The 24,746-nt window shown below is 46.5% G+C and overlaps 1 protein-coding gene and 1 long non-coding RNA gene across 2 annotated transcripts in view; one reads left to right on the forward strand and one right to left on the reverse strand.

The window, feature by feature from the left end:
* Positions 1-23,278, reverse strand: part of IGF2R (insulin like growth factor 2 receptor) — a 99,950-nt gene extending 76,672 nt beyond the window's left edge. Inside the window, exons 1-2 of the mRNA XM_072766793.1 lie at positions 22,927-23,278; positions 3,931-4,070 (exon numbers count right to left, since the gene is read on the reverse strand). Coding sequence (XP_072622894.1) covers positions 3,931-4,070; positions 22,927-23,075 — 289 coding nt within the window. The 5' untranslated portion in view covers positions 23,076-23,278. The remainder of the gene's footprint in view (positions 1-3,930; positions 4,071-22,926) is intronic.
* Positions 38-9,662, forward strand: LOC112935140 (uncharacterized). The gene is made up of 3 exons (XR_003238121.2): positions 38-536; positions 7,339-7,560; positions 8,103-9,662. It is a non-coding gene; the product is annotated as an uncharacterized lncRNA (long non-coding RNA).
* Positions 23,279-24,746: the final 1,468 nt, after the last annotated feature.

A 24,746-nucleotide genomic window follows, 5' to 3' on the forward strand; every position in this document is an offset into this window, starting at 1 on the left:
TATACTACAGTTTATGGAACCCTTCCAGCAGTAAGGTGGTGCCAGCATATCTGCCACAGTTACCAATGCTACCAAAAAAACTACCGTGTATCAAAATCTGTGTACAGTGCTAATTCCTCTACTGGTAAGACTTACAAAAGTAGGTTATGGGAATAGAGGCTTTAAAATTTAACAGCTATTGCCAGACTATCAGGAGAGACGTAAATTATATCTAAGTCTCAACCAGATTATCATCTTAAATAACCAAAAGAATTACATGGTTTTAAGAAAAGGAAAGAATACACGGCTTGAAAGGAAAAGAGATGTTCACATCTTAAGAGTCAGAGATGCAAAACTGAACCCCGTGAACAACCTGGAATGGCTGTTCTAGATTTCTCTGACCACATACAAGAATCAACAAATAACAATGTCATCTAAAGTCAGGGGCCAGCCTCTGTACAGTAAATGAAGTCACCTGATGCAGCAACTACAACGGGATCCTCTGTGTCCTATCCAGGTCACCAACAAGACGCCGATCAGAACCCCAGGCTTTGGCGGTAAGTAACCACAATGACCAGTCTTTCCTGATGCGTATGTTACCTCAGTTCTGTGGGCAGGTAACAGGCTTCCTGAAGTAGATCTACAGCTTTTAACCCTCAGAAAGATTAATGACATTAAGACCAAAGAATTAACATTTAGGATGTCAGGAGGAAAGTGAATATATTCAGTATTTTTACATAATGGCAATGTTCAATGTTAGGACTGCAATCAATCCACAGGTTATAACTGAGCAATTGATTGAAACTTGTGACACAGTATTTAGAACACCTAAGAGAACTTCAGGCTTATTATATTTATGTTTAAACTATTAAATTTATAATTATTAGTAGTAGTACTTAAGCTCTAATGGTCTGATCAGACATATGAAGCACTTTAAAAGGAAATCATGTAGGTCAAATGTAAAAACCATCTTAAACTGTGGTGAAGATGGCTCCACTAGGTAGTAAAAAGAACCAAATGTTCACAGGTCCCAGAAAAATGATTGCTAAACTCTGCTAGACTGATATTTGTAACAATATAATTTGCCTAAGGAAGAACACATGACTTTTTTTAAATTAAAAATAATGTAGTATTGTTTAAACCAAAGTTGAGGCCTTAATATTCATTTCTAAGAACAAAAACAGCCTTTGTGGGCACCATAAAACTCCTATCAACAATGATCTTCCCAAAAGAGTTACAGACAACCATCCTCCTGTAGCAATACAGGCATGTGCCCTTTCTAGGCTCTGTGCCAACACTCTCTGATTCAACCATTTAAACTTCTGTCAATTTGATAGAAGAAAAATGAGATTTCATTATTGCTTTGATTTGCATTTACACCTGGCTTACTAATGAAGTTGTATTGACCATATGGGATTTCTTCTTTTGTGAACTAACTGCCTATCTTCAGACTTTGCCATTTTTCCTCGGGTTGTCTGTCTTCGTTATCATTTACTAAGAGAAACTCCTACCTCCCCTAGATTATATTTCTGTTTTGCCAGGTTTCTTCCCAATGTTCTATTGTCGTTTTACTTTTAATTTTAACTGATATGAAATTTCTGTTATAGGGTATGAAGGAGAGGTCTAAAGCTGTTGTAGCAGATAAATAGCGAAACTGCACCCCAACTTTTGGTTATACATTAAGTTTTCATATGTATTTTAATCTACTACAGCTATATAGCTTTTCCATTCCTCTGACCTATTGAGAGCTCCAATTTTTGTGGCTGTTTTCAAAATTCACATTGTTTCCTTTCTAGCAAGTTCATACATAAGAAGTTAGTTTCTCAGTTGTCCTCTCACAGCCAGGAGTTCAGATTTCCCATCAGGGTTCCCATTTTAGCTCTGCAACTGTCCAACATGACCCTATGACTCCAGCCCAGAATAAGTACCCAGGCTCTGGAGTCCACCTGTCAACATTCGAATCCATAATCGTGCAACCTCTAACCAGCTTCTGTATCCATTTTGTGCTTCAGTTTCTCCATTTATAAAAACAAGAGAAAATGAAGTCATGTACTTCAAGAAGTTGGTGAATGAGCTAAATAAGATATTTTACTTAAAAATATGGCTGGCACATAAATGCACAAAAAATTAGTTATTATTTAGTTATGAAACCAAATTTATAATAACAAATTCCATTATTTCTATTATACAACACAAACTAGCAAAATTAGATCTGACTCAAGACTGTCTTACTGGAAGGTCATTCGCATTCATTCTAAATGAGAGTTTGCTCTCTTGAGCTGAAGAAGTGGGTCAGTGTGGGAAGTAGCCACCATCTAGCACACCATTCTCTCCCTTCAGGAGTGTGAAACTCTGGGAAAAGTGTGAGTAAAATGAGCCTAGAAACTGCTAGGTGACATCAACCTGTAACTTAGCTTTTAACTCCTCTAGTTACCTTTGGCCTCTTCCCTTTAACCAGCCTTTCCTATTCCATTCTACCCAGCTTTCTTAAAAACAAAAACAAAAAAAAAAAGGCATTTTGCCGGATTACCTCCCCCATTACTGTCACAAAGAATCTATGATGGATCCACTACCTACATCTCAGAAGATATCAATTCTCCTGCCTGGCTTTCAAAGCCACCCCAACTTGGTTATTCTCAAATTCTGTCCAGCCACACCAACTTCACAAATCATCCTCCTAGTGACTTATCTGCATCCAGTGTCCATCTGTACTTTCATCAGCCAGAAATACTGTAGTCAAATATTAGAATCAAGTTAAGAGGAAGACTACCTTTTCTCTCTCTGAAAATCTGAGGAACAATGACCAACAGGCCCACCTGTGTCCTACAGCAGGACGTTGGCCACCTCATTTGCACGTTTTTAAGCAGAACACAAAATGAAATTTGTCCCACCCAAGAGTTCAGAAAAACCTGGTGCTTTCTCAGATCTCTGTCCTGAGCCTCAACTCCTTTTTACCACTGTTTCTAGTCTAGACAATGCCCTTGTCGGGAGAGAGGGGAGCCAAGAGAAGTCACTTGTCACACTGACCTTACTCTTAACCCTCTAAACGTTACTTCCTCAAAATCCTTTTTAGCCGTGTTTAGGAATTTTCATTCAAAATGACAGACAGAACTACCACAGCAAGACAACCCTCCCAAACTCCAAAAACCTGCCCAGGAGCCTCTCCCAGCTACCACACACATCTTCACTTCATGACTATCCTTCACCATCACATCTTACTGTTCAAATTGCGCTGGTCAAAGGTCACCACAGACATTCATGCCACCAAACCCAGGGAAATACCCACTGCTTTTAGGTCTGCCCTCCGCCTCCATCCTTTATGCATCTCCCCCTTGCCTGCTCCACATAACTCAGTAGGCCTGCCACTCTTGGCCAACTTGAACCCATCATCCTCACCAGAAGAAAGGGATCCTAACCCAAAAAGAGGGCATCTGGGGAAATGAAATGAAAGTTTGCACTTTTTTTCCTCTGGGATTGGCAGTCCTTAGGACCATTAAATTTTTAAGGTAAGCTTAAAACCAATGACCATCTTTGATCCCATGTAAATACTGACAGCCTGAGACTCAAGCACAGAATAAAGCAGAATCGTAGGAGGGGGTGAAGAGGGACTGAGCACTGGAAGAAATGAGTGTGAAGGAGGGAGAAAGGTAAAGACTGGGTTCAAGAAAAACATGAGAGGGCAAGAAGAGTCATCCAGGAAACCTCCTTCCATACTAATGAATAGAAAGTTGCATAATTCTTCATGATTTTTCATGATTACTATTCCACTAGATGGAAGTAATCTAATTTAATCTCATGTTGCACACATTTAAATTGTTACCACTTGTAACCATCAAAAACATGAAATGTATATATTATAAGCAATATATAAGCCTGCATGTAGATAGCTAGAGTCGTTTTTTAAAAATTGGGATCTTGTACATTCAGTGATTTAAGGGTAGTTGTACTTACCCACAGAACGATAGCTGTTTGTCTTCACGTCATACATACAAACAGCACTTGAAAATCCACACTGATCAATATTCATGTTTCCACAGATGTTGATCTTATAAAGCATGTTATTTTTGGTATCAACAGCTTCCCATGTATAACTAGAAAGGAAGAAAAACAATTTGTCACTGTCACTGATCTGCCAATAATTAAACTTCTCCCTAGTTTCACATGCAAGCCATTTACTCCAGGACTACCACAACCTAGAAGACATACTTCCATTCGCCAAAAATCTAAACGCAAACTATGTTACGTTGAACAGAAGCCAGGGCAGAAACCACTAAATACCTCCTCGCTCTGGTTCCATCCACCCTGAGCTGCCACAAGACTGACCATCATCAAAATACTTAAAAATTCTACCATTAATTTAAGAATATCAACTCACATAAGTAACTACTCAAGAATCATGTTGAATATAAGATAGTAACCTTTCCAATCACACTGGAATGCTGAAAAACCAAAGGACCGTTTTTAACTTTATGTTATATAAAAACTAGTTACAGCATGAAAGATAGTTCTCTTCTGGTTTTACCTTTTACGGCCACAGTTGAGACCCAAGCTGACAAGAGAGACTTGTGCAATGGATCCACTATCTGATTCAAAATCAGACAAAATTTACTTTAGTTTAATCCACTCTATCAAGCATTTAACATGCATTAAAACTCACTCTCCGTTCAAGCCTCGGGCAAAGTAAATACTTAGTAATTGTTAAGGAGTCGATCTGCATGCATACTTGGGACAAAATAATGGTTTGTCAGTTCTGTCAAAACAATTATTCTCAATCCTCCACTCTTCCTGGGGAGAATGTTTTGTCCATTTTGTAAAATAGGGGTCATATCCTCAGCAAAGCTAAAGACAGGAAATGAGGAAAGTTGACTAAAAAGCTCCTTTGCAAAATGCAAAGATACTGTATCAATTCAATAGCATCCCTGAAGAGAAGTTAAATATGAACTGCTTAGGTTCAGCCTAGTCAGGAGTTGTGGGGGGTGAAGGGGGGGTGCTTGAGGTTGCTAAGCTCTGAGACCACTCAAGTGTAGCAGGAGTGTATCTCCCCCAAAGCAATACCACCTCGAGGACAGAACTTAGAAAGCACTAGGCTCCAGGCTCCCAGGCATGGCTCCCAGGCATAGCAGCGCACTTCCCAGGGCCCCATTTCCACAGAGCCTCAGGACAAAGGCCCGCACAGAGCACAGAACACCAGGCAATATGCCTCTCCCTCCCCTCCTCCCCAGTAAGGGAGGAGCCCCAAAAGTAGGGTTGTTGGCTGGCAAGGAGCCAAGCATTCTCCTGAATTTAGGGCTGGGGGATGATTGAATTTACCGGGGAAGCATAGGGACATAAGCACACGGAAGCACTCAGGCAGGGTGGCAGGATGCTCCCCTAGAAGGCTCTGACAGCCACTACTGGAAAACCTGAAAAACAGGCTGCTGTGCTGGGCACAGTGCAGGCCTCGCAGTACAGGCCTTGCGGTAAAGCCAGGCTCATAGCAGTGACCATGGAACTATGTTTCTTTTTTCTTTTTCTTTCTTCAAGTATAGCTGACACAGTGTTACCTTAGTTCCAAGTGTGCAACATAGTGATTCAATATCTCTACTCCTTAGGCTGTGTTCACAAGTGCAGCCCCTGCCCGCCAGCCTACAAGGCTACTGACCACAAACTCCCTAGGCTAGGCCTTTTATCCCCGTGATTCTTCACTCCGGAACTGGAGTCCTCCCACTCCCCTCCACCTATCCCCCTACCCCTCTTCCGTCTGGCAACCACCAGTTTTGAATTCAGCTGCTTTATCAGCAACCCTTTAGATTTATCTCCTAAAGTCAGGAAGGCTAAAGGCAAAAGAAAATAACCCAAGTATTCCCAGGCATGAGAAAGTCATCAATAAAGGCCTGTTTCCTTTGACCTTCACTAACCTTTATTCATTTGCTTCACAAATATTTAAGTACTTCCTGCAGGGGCACTGAGGGGTGCATCGATGATCAAAGCCAACCAGAAAATCCCTGCCCCCCTGGAGCGTGTGCTCCAGGGGACTACAGAAAATAAGCAGGTACATAAATTCACATACTTCGCTGAGCGCTCCCGGCAAAAAAACAAGATCGCCTGTACTAGGAAATGAGCAAGGACCTACTTTAGACTGGCAAGTCTTCTGAGATAGCATGTGCCCGGGGACTCGAACAACGAAAAAGGGGCAACTCAGGGGAAGAGATGGTGGGAAGCATATTCCAGAAGATAGATTAGCCACTGTTGGGCCCTGCAGAAAAAAGGACTTAGCACCCTGATGGAAAAGAGGGCAGTGTGGGGGCAGCAAGGTGGGTGAGGTCAAGGAGATGAGGAAAGCCGACTACACCCTACACTGGGGGCTTCACAGATTCAACGAGGCAGTTTTGATTTTGTGCTTGAAACAAAGGAAGGCCAAAGACACTGTGGATCTTATTTTAAAATGTTAAGCTAGGGATTTTATTTGCAGAGTACTAGTAAAACTTTTCTATTAATTATAGCTAAATCTCTTATTCAAGAGCCATGACTATGTTTTTCTGGGATACTAGACATTGAATCTAAAACCTTAATAGTGGCATCATGAAAGTGTTTCCCAATCCTAAGTATATGAGAGAGGTACATAGAGGTATCATTTTAGAATGAATCAACAACTAGGAAATCCACATAGGACCTAAAATGCTATGCTTTTCTTACAACAGAAATCCACTGCTGATTTTGCAGAAGTGATATTTAAATAAGGTAGCTGTAAAGAGTGTGTGTTTCAGGAGCAGAAAAGAGATGAAAAAAAGAAACTGGGGAATACTGTCTTATCTAATCAGTGTCCCTAGAAAGAAAAATGTTGCTCTATTCAATATTCTTTTCTTTTCTCTATTTGCATTTGATACTTAGTCAAGACTTAACAAAACGATCAGTGGTTATGGGAATGAGGAGTAAAGAGGATCCTATGAAAGTATTTGAGTGCTGGCTTTCTGCCGGGGGTTGATATAACCACTTACCACAGAATAGACCCTCCATGCTGGCACCTTCAATGCCACTCACAATCCCAACCTCAAATACCTGGGTGTAGAGTTCTTCATCATCTCACGTAAAAATGAAGGAATGGCCAGAGCATGTTTCTAATCTATACTACCAAACTTCTGGAAAAAAGTATTTGCAAGCCACGTAGAAATGTACTCCACACACACACACACACACACACACACACACACACACACACCCTCACAACAGTGCTCATGTGTGTGTTTTAAATATATCTGCTACACAAAGATCTCCTGCATCAAGTCAGGTGTGAAAGCCCAGTGGGCATTTCCTTGAATCTGTATCACTCAAAGCAGTATCAAGTCTTCTAGGTCACTGTGGCTCTATGCTATCTTCCAGCCCCTCAGAGGGAAATGACAGGACACAAGGAGGTGGAATGGGGAGACCCGCAAAGGCCTAAGGAAGCAGTTGGTCAATGGGAAATAGCATCCAGCAGCCCTGCCCACTAGCCTTGCGAAATTCGGCCAACATCCTCAGAGGAGGCAGCCAATTCCCAGTTGAACTGCTCTTCTGGACACACCACCATCTGCGTGAGAACCCTGGCTCTGAAAATTAGCAAAGGTAAGTAAGGTCCTTGCCATTCTACCGCATTTTCCAGTGTGTAAAATGCAGTAGGCCAACTTCCCCCTCCCACTCTCAAAAAAATTTAAATTTACTTCAATGCACACCTGACACTTCTAGATACACACGTAGACCCAGAAAGTCCCCCATGATCCACAGCTGTAATGCCACAGCACCAGCACTGCCCCACACACAATGCTGGATCTCCTTAGGTGTCCCCAGCCACACAGGGCAGTCAGGGCCTCCCCTCCCAGAATGATGACCACAGCCCCTGGGCCACTAGGAAGAAAGCTGCAGTGGGCCAGGATGGCAGCACAGCACAGCTCTCCCAGCAGAGCCACCCCACCCTTCTTCCACTGTTCCGAGCACCTCGGCCTGGGAGCCAAAGATACCAAGGCTCAGAATATCAAGCTCCTTGCCCAACGTCACGCAGTTATGAAATGTGCCAAGTCCAGCTCAGCTCCAAGGGCAAGTGCTTAACCACCAACGTGAATTGCCTCATTTATTTTTAATTCTTAAAAGTTTTTTTTTTAACTTCCCAGAAAATAGTTTCAATTACAATGCCACAACTGACAAAACACCCCACAGAACTAAAATGAGAGATTCCGCATCACGGAGATTCCCAGGGTAAGCGAATCCACCTGCGGAAACGCTGGGAAGGAACCTGTGCAAGATCTAGGCTGCCCCGTGCCACATGGCCCAAGAGACTGTAACTTTCTGAACTCAAGTTCTCCTCGTTTTCCACTTCTGCTGCCCTCTTGCACAGTTTGAATGGCCAAATGCCAAAGGTGCCACCTTCTGCAACCTCTCTTCCCTCACCCAGTGGTTTCTAAGGAAAGGATATCAATCCCCTTAGCCCCCTTTCCCAGCGCTACCCTCACCCCACTTGTGGAGCCGGTTGAGGACTTCATGGAGAAGGGACTCATCTCTGATTCACTCTCCTTCAAAGTGAGCACTTAGCTCGGCAGCGAGTAGCCCTTTCACACCCAAACCCAGAGTCCAAGAGTGTCACCAGGAGCTCAGAAACACCGTGCCATCACTCCTGCAGATCCAGCGGGGAGCAGGGGCAGAAGTCACACACAAGGCAAATGACTTTAAGATGTCTCTGATTTTAAAGTGAATTCTGAGCCTGAAATATGCCCTAAACATGGACAATTAATTTCACCATAAAAACTGAGCACACAGGCTGAGTCCTCCCTTTAAAGGACGCTTAAAACTGTCTGGCCCCGACTGCAATCCCACGGCCTCTGCCGAAAGTCAGTCGGTGTCTGTCCAGTGGCACAGAGGTTCCATTTTAACCTCATTTGGTTTAAATTTCATAATATCCTGAAAGGTGTTGGCAGATTACCAGCGAGAAAGAGGCACACAAGTAGCATACTGTCAACCAAGCCAGAGACAGGAAGGCATTTCTACTTTCCCAATACTGCTCCAGCAAATGCCACAGGCAGAACCCATCCTGGTCAAGAATAAACCCATGTACGGGCAGCAATGAAGAAGCAAAGCCAGCTGGCCAACACAACTGCCTAGAGTTCAGAAAGCTTAATGAAGAAACGCAAGGCCATCTCCTCTGAACGAGGTCGATATGTCTGTCCGAAAGAAAGAAAATTCCAAAGAAAAAGCCAGAGAGGTACAACTGGACAAAATGTGTAAATTATTTGAGGGTAATGTCTTCCTGGGACACCTCTCAGGTTTTCGTAACTGTCATCACTGAATATCTGCAAAACTGCAATATCTTGCAAAATAGAACTTGGGTTTCTCTCATTTTTAAAACTGCTAATGTCTAAAGTAAAGGACATAAAATTCAGTTATACAATGTAAGATGTGCCCAACCTCCTAGAGAAAAAAAAAAATCTTAGAAAACTTGAGTTCCCTCCCTCCAACACAAAACAGCCCCATGCACCCCTCTTCTTCACATGTACTGCCACAAAGCCACACACTTTTGAAATATACCTTAGTTCCCTCACACTCCCTGAGTCTTGGGGTTATGGTAATGGTCATGTAGCTATTAAACTTTTTATTACTGGCCTACAATTAATTATTGGTTTATAAAGCAGTATAGAAGCATGATGGAATCGGTAATAAAATTAATAAGCATGTGTGAATCTATAATTTGGTTTCTTAAAAGAAAAAAAAACACACAAAGCTCAGTAAAACAGGCTAAATTCACACAGCACAGTAACGGGGCTAGAGGAATGTTTTTCTGAATCCGGAGCAAGCAGCAAATCTAAAATTTTAGGGACAAGGGAAAAGTCTTTCCAACCTGAACATCAAAAAAAGACTTTCCTATTTTTGGCCTGCATCCAAGTCCTCTTGCAGAACATTCAGGAAATCGTTTGGCTCACTTCTGCCCCTTATCATTACCAGATAGTTTCTCAGCTCGTATATCCAGCTTGCTAACCTTCAAAAATCTGGAACAGTCTCCCAAACTTCAGAAGGGGGAGGGGGCAGGCAGGGGGGGAAAGGAGGGCGCAGAAAGAAGCAGGATTTCCAAAATGGACATTGCAGCAGAATGTCAAGAGCTTAATGGAACCACCGTTGTGGACGCCTTTCTGTGGCTGACACGAAAAGAGAAGAATCTGATTTGGCATGATAAATCTGCGCCCTGATCTGAAGGCCAGGAGACACATGAGTTTGACACAGCATGGCAAAAGCATATATAGGAAGTACTTCACTTCCTATTCTAACAAACCCACAAAGCTGTGGATAAAGATATGAGGCCTGCAAGAAAGAAAGAAAAGAAAAGAAAGAAAAGAAAAGAAAGAAAGGAAAAGAAAGGAAAAGAAAGGAAAAGAAAGGAAAAGAAATGAAAAGAAAGGAAAAGAAAAGAAAAGAAAAGAAAAGAAAAGAAAAGAAAAGAAAAGAAAAGAAAAGAAAAGAAAAGAAAAGAAGCCAGACATTAGTCTTTGGTTTTCCCGGGTGGTTACACAGGGTCCGGGAGCAAGAAGCCAGTTGGCTAGAGAGGGATCCAGCTGGAAGCAAGGCTCTAAGTCCACACCAGAGCCTAAGGCGCTAGGGGATGGTTGGGGGGGTGGGGGGCAGCAAAGTTTTCAAACCATCACCAAGAGTGACTAACAAAGGTCATGTGAAATAGAGAGGGAGGTGAGCTGCACTCGGAAAGGTGCCATGGCAAGTGGAAGGAGCCCAGAGACATGGCTCCAACTCCCACCCCACCCTGAGCAGCTGCGTGGGACACGCTTAATCTCCCGAGCCCCGACTTCCTCATCTATGAAACTCAGCTGCTACACAAAGTCATTGCGAGGAAAATCATGACCAGGAATGTAGAACTTTTGAGAAACTAGGATTTAAGGCTTTCATCTGATCAATAGAAAGCTTCAGGCTGCTTAAAAATGGAGTTTACAAAAAAAGGTACATTGGCTTGGAGCCTCCTAAAGGAATGTCACGTAACACAGGTCAGGAAGTGGAGGGAACAGGCCCCTGTCTTGGGCCATCTCCATGGAGCTGGAGATGGGGGTCCCTCAGGACAACGCATGTGTGTACACACACACACACACACACACACACACACACACAAACCCTGCTGCCTCCTAGGTTCTCTCAGGACAAGAGATCCACTTTGGACCTACACATGCCTGGGCCCCATAGCCACCAATTGCCACCAGAACAGAGGTCTGATGAATCTGAATTTCTGGCAGAGGAGCAGGGGGAAAAAACATGAGACCTTCCTAAGGAGGTTCCACTGCAATGCAAGAGGTGGAATTCTTAGTAAATTGGCAAGGGCCCCTCCACAACACAAAGTTCCCCAAAAGACTGCTTGTCCTTCCTCTGCTACGACCATGGCACTTTTTTGCTCAGGTCAACTCTGTGGTGTCAGGATGCAGGCCTGTATTTCAACCCTAATCCCTCTGCGAGGATTTTTTTAAAAATCAGAGTAATTACCTGGATGTTCCCATACTTTGTTCCTCATGTGCATAAAGAAAAGTTGGATTACAGGCTAAACCTCCTTAATTATATGGATGCCTGAATTCAACTGCTTTTAAAGCCAACCCACCAGCCCACGGCATAGAATTCACACCATAATGCTCAGTCCCCTTGTAAGCTGTCACCAGTGTCCCAGAAACCCCTCCCAGACTCAGTGCAATTCCTGCAGAGACGTAACCCCAAGGGCAGATCTGCCCTCTGCAGCGTGACGCCCCTGAGGCTGCTCTCAGGTGCTAAATCTTCTCCAGGCTGGTGAGGCTGACACAGGAGAAAAATCTCTGCTTTGAAGATGCCGGGGTCAAATGTCAGACTGGTGAAGACAGCTCAGCAAAACCTAACACCCAACTGGGAAAAGGAAACACACAGGGCACTCCTTTAGTGCCAGGACAGGTATCACCTTTATGAGTTCATTTTAAAATGACAGCATTATCTCACCTCAACTTCAAGAGCTCTTATGAAGAATAAGGGAAACATCTATCGAGCGACTTCGTGGCTCACACTTTTGCTGAGTGGTCTGCAAATACTCAGCTGCCCCCAATCCCTCCGGGGGGGGGGGGGGTTTGCCGTTCCCCTTTCCGGCACAGAATGATGGCCTGAGAGAAGAGGCAGCCACTTGCTGAACTGCCACCCTCAGCAGAGATCTTGCTTCTTGCTTCACTACGGAAATTAAAATAGAAACTTCCAGATTTCCATCATATCTACCAGTCTACCTGCATCGTCCTCACACACTCCCATCACTAAGGCCCACCCTTCCTGGTGCCCTGGCTGCCAGACCTGTCCCCTATTTGGGGACAGCACCCAGGTTTTGTGTCCTCTCTCTCTTTTCCTTCCTTCTCTCCCTTCACCGTGGATCACCAATCTTTCTCTGTGCTGGTTCACTCCCTTCAGCATACCAACCTTTTATAATAGATCCTACTTTTTACAACCCTCTCCCTTGACCCCATACACCAGTGCAGTACCCCCCCACACACTGCTCTGATCCCTTTACAGCAAACCCCAAACTTACTGTTTGCTCGTCCTATCATGCCCTCTCATTCCCTTAAAGCCAACTGGGCTTTCACCCACCTCTCCACCAAAACCTTGGTATCCTCATCAAAGACCTCTGTGCTGCCAAATCCACTGGTCACTTAGTGTCGTGGTACTCGGTGCTCCACATGTGACACACCTGACCACTTTCTTTCTACAACTCTGCCTTCCCTGGGTTTCCAGGACATTGCGCTCTCTTGATTCTCATCCCATCTCCCTGGCAGCTCTTTGTCAGCTTCCCCTACAGGTTCCCAGCATCCGGCAGACCTCTGAGAACAGGGTTCCTCAGAATTTGCCTCCACCACTCCCTAAGGACTCACTCAAGTGCTTTCTATATGCAACAGCAGCTCCCAAACTGACATTCCCAGGCTCGGACATTGCCCTCAACCCAAAGACACTGCTCTAGCTGCCCACCCGAACTCCCCACTCAGATGCTAGATGTAACCCAACATCAACATGGCTAAGCCAAACTCCTTGTCTTCCCCCTAAACTGGCTTTTCCCCCATCTCTGAAAACAGCAATTCCATTTGCAATGCAACTTCCAATTGCACCAACTAAACCCTGCACTAGTCTTTCTCACCTCATATCCCGGACACAATCATCAGAAAATCCATCAGCTCCACCTTCAAAATATCCAACTCTGACTACTCTTCACCACACCCTTTGCTATAACCCTGGTCCAATTACTGTAACTTCTTACCCAGTCTATCAAAAAACCCAGCTTCCCCCTTTGGCCACCCCCACCCTATGTCACTCCTCTGCTCAAAATCTTCCCAGGGCTCGCACCTCCCTAGGAATAGAAGCCAGAGTCACTGCAATGGCCTATGGGACCTGGCACCCAGCTACATCACCTTCCCTCTGGTTCCCTCCTTCTGTTCCCTTGGACACTCATGTTTTTCCAGCCACAAGAGCCCCTCTACCATGTCCTAGCCCCACCAGCGTGCTCCCAGCCAGAGCACCTGATACAGGGTCCCCAGTTTGACCCACTTCCTGCATGGTCTATGTTTTCACATCATCCTACAGAAAGGCCTTGGAAAAGTTTGTCCTGCCTTAGAAAAGGGCCCTGCCCACAGCTCTCCCCTCCCTTGGTATCAACCAAAGGCGAACTGTACAGAGACAGAAAAGAGCTACGCGGCTTCTCACTTTGCTTGTGGTGAGGAACACATGTACAGCGCACAGCAGGTGAAGGAGTTTCAGAGAGACAACAAGGGTGACTCAGTGGAGATGCACCCTTGTCACTTCTAGGAATTCACTTCTTCGGCACTTCCAGTTTGGTGGTTTGGTTTTCTATTTTCAGACCAGGGGCAAACAGCAGGGAGCGTCGGGGGAAGTTTTGGGTTTTCGGTACAAAACACCATTTTACAACTGTGACTGGTTGCAGAGTGGAGAGAACCTACAGACAGCAACAACTGCATGTGACACACAACCAAAATCCAACAGTCCCCTGGCTCCTCGAAGGGCTCTCTGCATGCACACATTGCTGCAACACACACATGTGCATGAAGGATACGGACAGCGCTCGGGCACAAAGGCTCTGATTGAAAAGCCAGCTCCTGAACTTTCCTCCCAGGCTGCCCACTGCCAACCACATTTCAAAGGCCACCTTCCACTGTTCCCACATGCCACCATCTTTCCCTCCATTGGTTAAAATAAAACCAGGAGTAACACCTTCACATCTAACTTCCTGCAACTCTCCTCGCCCTCTGTAAACCGAAATACTTGTCAGAATCCGCTCCCTCCATCCAAGGAAGCTACCCTCCGTATGTCTGCTCAAGGACAGCTGCCCCAGCAGAGCTAAGAGCACACCAAAGCTAACAGAAAAACCCCACCAAAGGTCTCTAGCTGCTCTGAAAGGTAAGTTTCATGCTCCCGGGGACCGGAGCAACCAGCCTCCCCCCCTCCCCTGCTGTGTAGGGCTGGCGCCGTGCCGCCCCCCTGCGCTGGCTAACATAGAGACGAAAATAGGCAGATGACACAGGGCTTCGGGCACCTCCAAATCCTCTCCAGCAGCAGCTGTCTAAGCTGAGCAGCACGGTGGAGCTGAGGAAGTACTTGCACATCCACCACCACCCCACCCCACCCCCGCCTTGCCTCCTGGCTCCCTGTTCCCACCTACGACAGACAGCCTGCAATCCAGCACCCATTCCCCCTTCCAGGGAAGCCCTGCGAGGGCAGAGAAGGGGCCCCTGCTGACCACTGACACCCATGCACAAGTCAGCTGGGGCTCCTTAACCCCTACAGGAGAGAAACAAGGAGGCTCTCTCTCTTTCCTTGGACGGTGGAACTGCTGCAGCCACCCCAGGAAGGAAGACAAGCCAAGAAAGCTGCAGGAAGGGGCCCAGGGCCGGCCTGACATATGGCATCTGGCATCCGCCCAAAGCCTCCACCTCCTATCATCAAACTCCTCCTTGTTTAAGGGAATTTGAGTTGGGCTTTCTGCAACTCACAACTGGAGGAATCCTGAAGGATGCATACCTCAGAACCACAGAATTTTGGATGCAAAATGGACCCCGAGAATCACACAGCCCAGTGGTTTCTAGACTTTTTCAAATGATGGAAACGTTTCTTTCTCAAAAGGACTCTTTGGGTGGAGTGCCAATGTATAAAAGCAGCTAAAGAAGAAATGCTCTCTGGTTGAGGCAGAAGCCCCAAGGCACTAATAGAGAGCCCAGGGGGTACAGGGTAACAGGCTAAAAATATCAGGAAGCTAATGCAGGAACTCTAACTTATAGACAAAAAGGAATCACCGTCACTGCCCCAGTGGATGAACATGAAGGGTGGGGCAGGCACTGAAATGCATTCTGATCCTCACACCACCCCTAGAAGCTTGACTAGCACCCTGGTTTGACACAAACAGAAATTAAGGTCTATCAGGACCAGTACCTGGCCTGAGACCTAATAGTAAAGGGAGGGGTCCAAATTCAAACCCAAGACAGCCACTGCCCTCTCATGTGGAGGAAACTGAGATCCAGAGAAAGGAGATGTGCCACAGCCAACTCAACAACCCAGCTCTCCTGTGTCCAGCTGCAAGCAGGACACGTTGCACTTGGCCAGTTGTGATCAACACGGGCTTATCAGATATCTCTGGGCAGGCACAGGCTGGGAGGGGTGATACCTGGAAGGGCAGAAAAGTCTCGAGAGATTCGAGATTCACAGAGCAGGCTCGAGATGCATCAGCCAGAGGCCCGCCTTGCCCATCCCCCAGACTCCCCAGAAACCATTTAGAGCCAAGAGCCAACAACTGCTTCCAGCCCTACCCTGCACAGCTGCACTAGGACAGGCAACAAATGTCCAAAAGGAGACTTACCGCCAAGACCACAATCAAGAATCACCAGTTATCAAAAGGGCGCCAACGCCATGAAAACGAGGACAAACTCCCCCAACAAAAGAAACTGGGCCCAAGGAAAGAGAATTAATAGAGCAATCAGAACCGAACTTTACAACCTATCTTACTAGGAATGATGAAAGCTGTGGCAGCCACAAAGATGGATTCACAGGCAGCTGTGAATATACATCAACTGGAGACCTTGCTGAAATCAAAATTTAAAAAAAAAAACCCAGAAAAGTTTAAGAGCTACGAGCAACAGAATGGCTAAGCTGGGAATGGAAGACAAGGCATTCTTCTGGAACTCTAAGTGGTAGCCAGATACAAAGTATTAAAGACAAGTCAAGCAGGACAAAGAATAAGTTACAATGAAGAAAAGCTGAACAGCACAATTATAGAAACTTTGACCCAAATGAAGAACAGTTTTTCCAAACACAGAACACTCCCAATTTGACTAGGTGCTAGGCCACAAGGGAAATGTCAATAAATTCCACCACATTTACTAGCCACCACGGGTGGAAGGGATCCATTCTAGGGAAAAAATGATTCTAAAAAATTAGTGAGTTCAGAGAGTTGAAATAGTTAGAATTTAGGTCCTGAAACAAACTATTTAGAGCATAAAAATAAAAAAACTATGTAACAAAGCTCTGAGTAGTACAGTCCTTGGAACAAAGAAACCTATTGCTTTAAATTTATCTCATATAATGTAAAATTATTTAAAATAAAAGATCTAAGCTTTTTGACAAAGTTACTAGGAGAGAGCAAAAGTTAACAAAATTGACAATACATGGTGATGGAGCTTGTGAACAAAGGTAAAAAAATCTTTAATAAAAATGATGAAGAAAAAAAATGTACAAACATCAGAAGTTTTTAAAAATTTACCTAGAGATACAAAGAGTATTTTCAAAAATGTAAGAGTAGCACACTACATATTTATACGTGAATGCAAAATTAAAATGACAATTTTCCAGAAAATATAGTTTTGGTTAAACTGGATCAAGAATAAATAGAAAATCTGACGAGATACATAAAGAAACTAAAACTGAAACCATAATCAAAACAACTCCTCCACTGTACTCTACTTTCTCAAAGACTCCAGGCCCAGATAGTTTTACTGGTGAGTTCTACCAAAATTTAAGAAAGCAAAAACATCTATCTTATACAAAACTATTCCATGGCATATAAAATAGTAAAAGCTAATTAGCTCTTTCCACAAAGCAAACACATCCTTGATGCTAAATTCAGCCAAGACCAGCATGGCAAAGAAAATTATAGTCCAATCTCACTTTTAAAAAAGCTGTAAGTGGGCAGCCCAGGTGGCTCTGTGATTTAGCACCACCTTCAGCCTGGAGACCCAGGATTGAGTCCCATGTCAGGCTCCCTGCATGGAGCCTGCTTCTCCCTCTGCCTGTGTGTCTCTGCCTCTGTGTGTGTGTGTGTGTCTTTCATGAATAAAAAAAATCTTTAAAAAAAAAAAAGCTATAAGCATCCTACATAAAATATTAGTAAACATAACTAGATATATGCGTGGAAAAAGTAAACTTTCACCCTGTCCTCACATCATACATAAAAATTAACCCAAAAAATTGATCACAGGGCCAAACATAAAAGTTAAAACTACAAAACTTCTAGACAACCATAAAAGAAAATCTGTTTGAGCTTTGAGTCAATCAGTGGTTCTCAACAGGAGGTAATTTTGTCCACCAGGGGCCATTTAAACTGTCTGAAGTCATTTCTGTTGGTCATGACCAGGGTGGGGGCAAGTGGTTCCCTCCTGGCGTCTAATGGGTAGAGGCCAGAGATGCTACTTAACATCCTCCATGCACAATGCAGTCCCCACAACAGAGAATTACCCAGGCTAAATGTCAATAGGGCTGAAATTGAGAAACCTTAACACAGGTAAATATTTCTTAAGCTACAAACACCAGGAACCACTAAAAGATAATAATAAATTGAAGTTCAGCAAAATTTTAAAGTATTTGTTGATCAAAGTATACATCAAGGAAATAAAAAGGCAAGCCAGGAACTGGGAAAAAATATTCATAGTACACATTACACATACCTACAAAAGGACTTGTACTCAGAAAACAGAGAGAGTCCTTAAAACTCATTAAGATGACCCTTCCCCCAGAAAAATTGGAGAGGAGAGTGGCAAAAGACTGGTTTTAACAGACATTACTGAAGATTGTCCAAATGGTCAATAAACACATGGAAGATGCTCATCATTAGACATCCCAACAAATGCACAAAAAAGATATTCAACGTCACGAAGTCAGGGATATGGAAATTAAGATGGCACTGAGGTACCACTACAAACCCACCAGAATGGCCAAAATTAAAAAGACTTGTAAGAGCAAGTGTTAGCAAGGACGCAGAACTGAAACTCTTATCCTACTGATGGGAATGCACAATGGGCATCCACTTCTGAATACAGTTTGACAGCCCCCATAGTTAAACACTCACCATTCAATGAACAATTCCACTCCTACGTATCTACTCAAGAAAAAAAGGAATGCACAAGTCCACGCAAAATCTTGTACGTAAGTACTCAAAAGCTTTATTCAAAAGAGCAAAAAATGAGTTAACATCTTAGATTATTTTTAGATCAAAGGGAAAACCAATAGGAAGATTACACTGTTTAAAATTAACAAACATAACGTGAGAAGGGTGTCATGGTTGCTGCTGTCGTGGCCAGCACAATCTTCTTCCAACATGATGTTCCATTCCTGGGGTCTCCAATTCCAGCTTTGGCCTCTCCCACTGTTCCCTCTGCTTAAGAAATTATTGGAGAATAAATGAATCCTGCGTCACCTTGCCAGGATTAAAGATGAGGAGAACATAATAAGCATAAGTTCAGGCCTCTGTCCCTCAGTGGTCATGAGTTAGCTATAAGGAAGACACAAAGGATCCATAGGCATACCCAATCTCAGCTACTTCCACCTTCTCACACACCACAATGGCCGGTGCCATTACCAAGAGACAGATCCCCGTGGCTGGGAAAACAAAAAGGAAGAAATGGGAAAGAGGAGGAGGGGGGTGGGGGGAGAAGAAGAAAGAAGAAGAAAAGAAAGAGAAAGAACATTACCTGCAAAGTAATGAGCTACTTCCTGTCACTCAGTCCCAGTTCTGAGACCCTACGAAACCTCTGACCAACGCAATAGTTTTACATGCCGAGATCAAAATAAAGATGAGAACATCTGAATTATTTTTCTCAACTCCATCTTTTAAAAATCCTTCTATGTAACACTGATAAAAAACGTGAAATCCATTCAGGAATTCATTTTCTGGGAATTTATCAGGAACACTCTTCTAAGAATTAATGCATGAGATCTAATGTACCCATAATTAACAATTGTGGGCTTCTACACACACTTAGTGTTGCAAGAAATGTACACACACAAATGGATGTGGTCCAGGTTTAACATGTGGCCCAAATTAAGCATATAAGCATTGTTCCTTCAGAAAAATCTCAGGAAAAAAAAAAACCTCAGGAAAAAAAATCTCTTTAGAGACAGCAACTAAACCAACCTCAACTCCCAGCTGGCTTCATTATTCTCTTGTTCTCAATATAATAAAAACTTTCCAGCATTGGTACCCAAATGATTGGGGGGAAACTTGTTCTGAATAAATTATAAAGTACTTTACTTAGATCAAGCAGTCCAGTGCACTATTTTATAACTAGTACAAACTGTTAAGATCTCACTCACTAATGATGTTAACATCTAAATAAAATGGAAACTCACCTACTACATAGGATGTAAAATGATATTTTCTGAGGTGTAAATCACACAGTGATAAGTAAAGCTACTGACCAGCAGAGAGTACCTTGGTGACTTTTGGTGACTCTGCATGGCCACTTGGCTTTCACTGCTCCAGCCCCACTGACCTCCAGACATCCCTCACCAGCACTAACACTCCTCCTTCCTCAGAACCTCGGTACCCGCCAGACCCACAGCCAGGCACAGTGGCCTCAGGAAACACGTTCCTTCTCCTAGCACCACCACCACCACCACCACCACCCCACCACCCTCCCCAACCCTCCCCAAGAAACGGCTGGTGACTAAGAATACACCAACTTCTACAGCACACGTCTCACCTGGCACAGTCATCTTGTATCTTAGAGAACAGACGACCGACCGAGGTGCTCTAAGAAACAGTGTGCTAATAAGTGCTGCAGGGGGCCAGATACACTTAGGGAAAATCACCTTTTCTGTCCCTGCTTTTCAGTACACAACTCAGAGACCTGTGCTCTCCTCCATGTGCACAAATATAGTTAAAGCTGCTGCTGAAATAGTTCTCTACTGTTTTCTTCACCCCTCCCAATAACTAACCACACCAGAAACCACACCCCTGCCACCTCCTTACCCCAGGAGAGAGCTGGCCCTTGGCTTTGCCCTCACCTGGTGACCTGCAGGCAGCAGGTCGACTGAAGCAGACTCGACTTCCCTCCAGTGGGTTCTAAGGGACCAAAGATGAAAAGTACCCTCTTTGGTTCTAGAAAGCTGGGCTTGAGAGAAGTTGCTTCCTAGGATCCAACTCTATTATTGAGAGACAATGAACATTTACCACCAGGGCTCCAATTAAGGCTGTGCAGTGTCTGGGCACTCCAAAGCTGTGGTGTGGATGACGGGTTTCTGGTGACTGCCCTGGGCACCAAACCACAACGAGCAAGACGATTCTCAATAGAAAAATATGTTCTGTATTACAAACAAGCAATTTACAAATATTTGGGATGTGATCCTTGGGTCTACAGCGGATGTCTACCTGGGGTCTGCTGCCACTTGACCAAACTACACAAACGTTAACACTTGTAAAGTCTGCTTTTCATGCTCCTGGGAGAAGTGGGGTGGATCTGGGTGGGTTATTCACATTTCAGACAAATGGACTCTCAGAGATAGAATAAAAAGGCAGCTTAACACATCCTGGCTTTGGTGATACTAAGTAGAACTTTTCATACTGTATTTAAAAAATTATCAGCTCACATTCCTGTTCTTCAAATATATGCTAAAGAACTTTTAGCCAGGGTTACCTAATAAAAGAACACAGATTTTTTACATTCCCCCCAAGCCAAAAAAAAAAAAAAAAAAAAACTTAAGTATTTAAGCCAAGGTATTCATTTAAAATGGGAATAAATAGGAAGAATTTCATTTGGCGGAATAATTGAGTTTAAAGTTGAGATTATGCACAGCTCTGGAGCAATCTCAATGCAAAACCGCAGAGTGCTGAGAGAGAAAAGAAATGTGTGCAAGCCCACCCCTGAATGGACTGGGAGATTTGCTGTCCTAAGGAAATCTGGCAGAAAGAGTAAAAGCGCCAACTTTAAAGATATTCTAAGATTGCAGAAGGCACATTTGTCACACTAACAATGCATATCCCCCTAGAGCGCTCTCTAGCATTTTCGAAGCTGAAGATACAAAGGCCATTTCCTACTGGACCCAGAGGCCATGTTCCACTCGCAAATGAGGTGAACAAATGCAGATTCAAATTCAAGACGCTGAGAGGACTCACGTAATGCGAAACTGAGCATCCCCCCCTATGCATCAGCCACTAAATATGTGTCTGCCCTCGGAGCCAACTTTAACCCTAACTATTAAAAAATAAATTCCAATTTGCTAACTAACAAGACCAAGACTTCGACACCACTAGCCCCGCTGAGCTAATTTCTCACGGATAGGGCTGGTCACATTAGCCATTATTCCAAAACCTCCTTCCTTTGAATGTAAGCCACACCTCCACCTGGCAGAAATTAACCCCCTTTTTCTGTGTATCTTGGGGCAGCCAACTAACTATAAACTAATGTGCAGTAAATTCCCCAGCCTGCCATCCTCCCCTCTCCCCAAAAGAGGGGAAAAGAAATAACACGGACCTTGCAAGGAATTTCTATTGTGAGCTCAGCCTTATTCTCCTTAGAATAGTGGTATCTGCAAGTCCTAAACTCAGGGGTACGAATCAGACCATGTCTGATCCAAAGGAAAAAACTAAGAATCCCATAAACCCCACCAAAAGCTCAAAGTTCAGCTCAAAGCGGGGCTCAGCTTCATTCTGAGAAGTAACTTGCTAGCGCCGGTCCACTGGTCTTTCTGAACCCTTCATCCTGCTTCCTTTTTACCAAAGTTCAAAAAAAAAAAAAAATAGTATAAGTTGGATTTTCCATCATCCTAAACAGTCCACGAAAGGTTGGTCAGAAAATTCTCTGGTGGTTGGTGGTTCCCCAGCCGGGGGACTCCTATCCTCGCCGGCGCAGGGCACTCTCAGCCCTCGACGGGACTCGCGATTATACAATCATGATTCCCAGAGCGAAAGCCTCCGCTAGAATAATCCACCCCAGAGACAATGACATCATGTGAGCAACTAGACAGGAAGTTAGGCTCGGAGAAGTGAAGGGTAAAGTCTTGAAAGCCAATACGGGGTGACCACCCTCCATTCCCCGATCGCGGCGGAGGTGGCGGGGGGAGTCACCTTCTGCAGAAAAGCCACTTTGGAGAGAGAAATGGAAAACCTACAGGGGGGAAACCAATCAGCAAGTGAAACCGACGCCCCCCAACTCCGAGGCCACTCGTGCCGTGTCCTCCCACACTGAGGGGCCTCGCCAAGGTCCCGCTGCTGCAACTTGGAGGAAAACGTGCAGTGGGAACAAAGCAAAGCTGTAGTCCCCGCGTCCTCCAACTTCGCCGGCGCACCGCCGGGAGAGGGCAAGGGCTGGGCGGAGGGTGCCCGCAGCGTGCCACCGGCTGGGTCGCGGCGGCCGGCGGCTCGCACACAAAGCCGCCCGGACCTAGTGACAGCCACAAGTGGCCCGGCAGCGCCCCCCGCCCCCGCCCCCGCCCCCGCCCCCGGGGCAGCGCCGCGGCGGGAACCCCGCGCCCCCCGCCCGCGCGCGCACGACCCCCGTCCCCGCGTCCCTCGCCACCACGCGGGCAACTTTCCCTCGGGGCCCGCGGGACCCAGCCCCGGACGGCGGGAGACTCGGGGGGCCCAGCCCCTCCCCGGGGCGCCCCCGCCCCCGCCCCCCACCCAGCCCCGCCGCGCGCCCCGGGCACCGCGAGCCAAGCCCGCGCCCCGCCGGGGCCACCCACCTGCACAGCTCGGGGAAGTCGGCGCCCTGGGCCCGCGCGGCGCCCGGGGCCCCGACCAGCAGCAGCAGCTGCAGCAGGACCAGGGAGCGCAGCGGGCGCGCGGCGGGCGCGGGCCCCAGGTGGGCGCTCCGGCCGGCGGCGGCCCCCATCGCGCCCGGCCCGGGCTGCGCGGCGAGCGCGGAGCTAGCGGCGCGCGGCTGCCGGGGGCCGCGCCCGGGACATGGTCGCACCGCCAGGGCGGAGGCTGAGCTGGGGGCGAGGAGGAGCAGAGGAGCACGACAGGAGCGGGAGCGGGAGCGGAGCGGGAGCCCGAGGGGCGCGCGGCTCGGCTCGGCTGGGCTCGGCGGCGGCGGCGGCGGCGGCGGCGGCAGCCCCGGAACCGCGTCACGTGACCGCGCCGGCCCCGCCCCCGCCCCGCCCCGCTCACATGACTCCCTTGTTCAGGTGATCCCCGCCCGCCCCGGCTCCGCCCAGGCCCGGTCACGTGAGCGCGGCACGCGCGGGGCAGGAAGCGGCGCGGCGGGGCGCGGGGCGCAGGTGCGCGGCCGGGGCCTGCGTCCCGGCGGCGGCCCCCCCAGCTGGGAGCCCCCGCACCTCAGCCTCGCCGACGGCCGGGGGCGGAGAGGGGGTCGGACCTCGGTGCCGCGCGGCCGCGGGTCCCGCTGGCGGGGCGGGGCGGCCGCGGGGTCCCAGGGCTCGCCCGAGGCCGCCCCTGGGAAGGTCACTTGCCCGGGCAGGAGGGCAGCTCCCAGCGGGGCCGCGGAGGGGAGGCAGGCAGAGGTGCGGCTGAGAAGCGAGTGCCCCTCGGCGAGGCCCTGGGGATTCCTCTGTTCACATGTTCTCTCCGGCCCAGACCAGGTGGATGGCTCCAGCCGGGCTCGCTGCGAAAGTGAAAAGACGTCTGCGGTCCGGAGCTCAAAGCATGCACCTCCCCTTACAGCGAATGACACGACCCCGACGCCCCCGGCGGAGACCGCTCGTCTTCAAGGCTCACTGCGTGCCCGGCGCCACGAGCCAGCCCTGACGCATGGGCTGGAAACCGCGAGGCTGCACCCTCGTGACAGATGAGCCCCAGACTCGGAGATGTCGAGTGGCTTACCCAGGGACACTCTGAGATGTGGCAAAGCTGGGGCTCAAACAGACACACGGGATCCCCGGGTGGCTCAGCGGCTTAGCACCACCTTCAGCCCCAGGCGTGACCCTGGAGACCCGGGATCGAGTCCCGCGTCGGGCTCCCTGCGTGGAGCCTGCTTCTCCCTCTGCCCGTGCCTCTCCCTCTCTGTGAGTCTCTCGTGAATAAATAAAATCTCAAAAAGGAAGCAAATAGATACATATAATTATGACCCAATAGCCGCTGACATTTACTAAGCAGGTAATTGCGCGCAAAGGAGCATTCTGGCGCTTTGGTGCAGCTCACTTAATTCTGACACGATCCTGCAAAAAACGGTACCTTTATTGCACCTACTTCACAGATAAGGAAACTGAGACAAGAGAGAGTAAATGACTTGCCAGTCATGCAGCTAGTAAGAAAGAGCCTGGGTTTGAGCCAAGTCAGGCAGTGCCCCGAGTCTCTGTCTTACTCACCATGCTTTTGAAAGAGTAATATAACCTCAGAAAGGAAAATGCTGTAGTGGCTCAAAGGAGGAGCTCGGGTGTCCAACGGTGGGTATCTAGAAAGGGTACGTATTTTGCAACTCCAGTGTTATAACTGACACGGGCAAAGATCTTCAGGGGATACTGAAACCAGCAGGTGAAAAATTATTACAACTGGAATATTCACTTTGTCTCAAAGTATCACCCTCAAAGTGTATTTCCCGAAT

The sequence above is a fragment of the Vulpes vulpes genome, chromosome 1 (genome assembly GCF_048418805.1).
Source record: "Vulpes vulpes isolate BD-2025 chromosome 1, VulVul3, whole genome shotgun sequence".
Lineage (NCBI taxonomy): Eukaryota > Metazoa > Chordata > Mammalia > Carnivora > Canidae > Vulpes > Vulpes vulpes.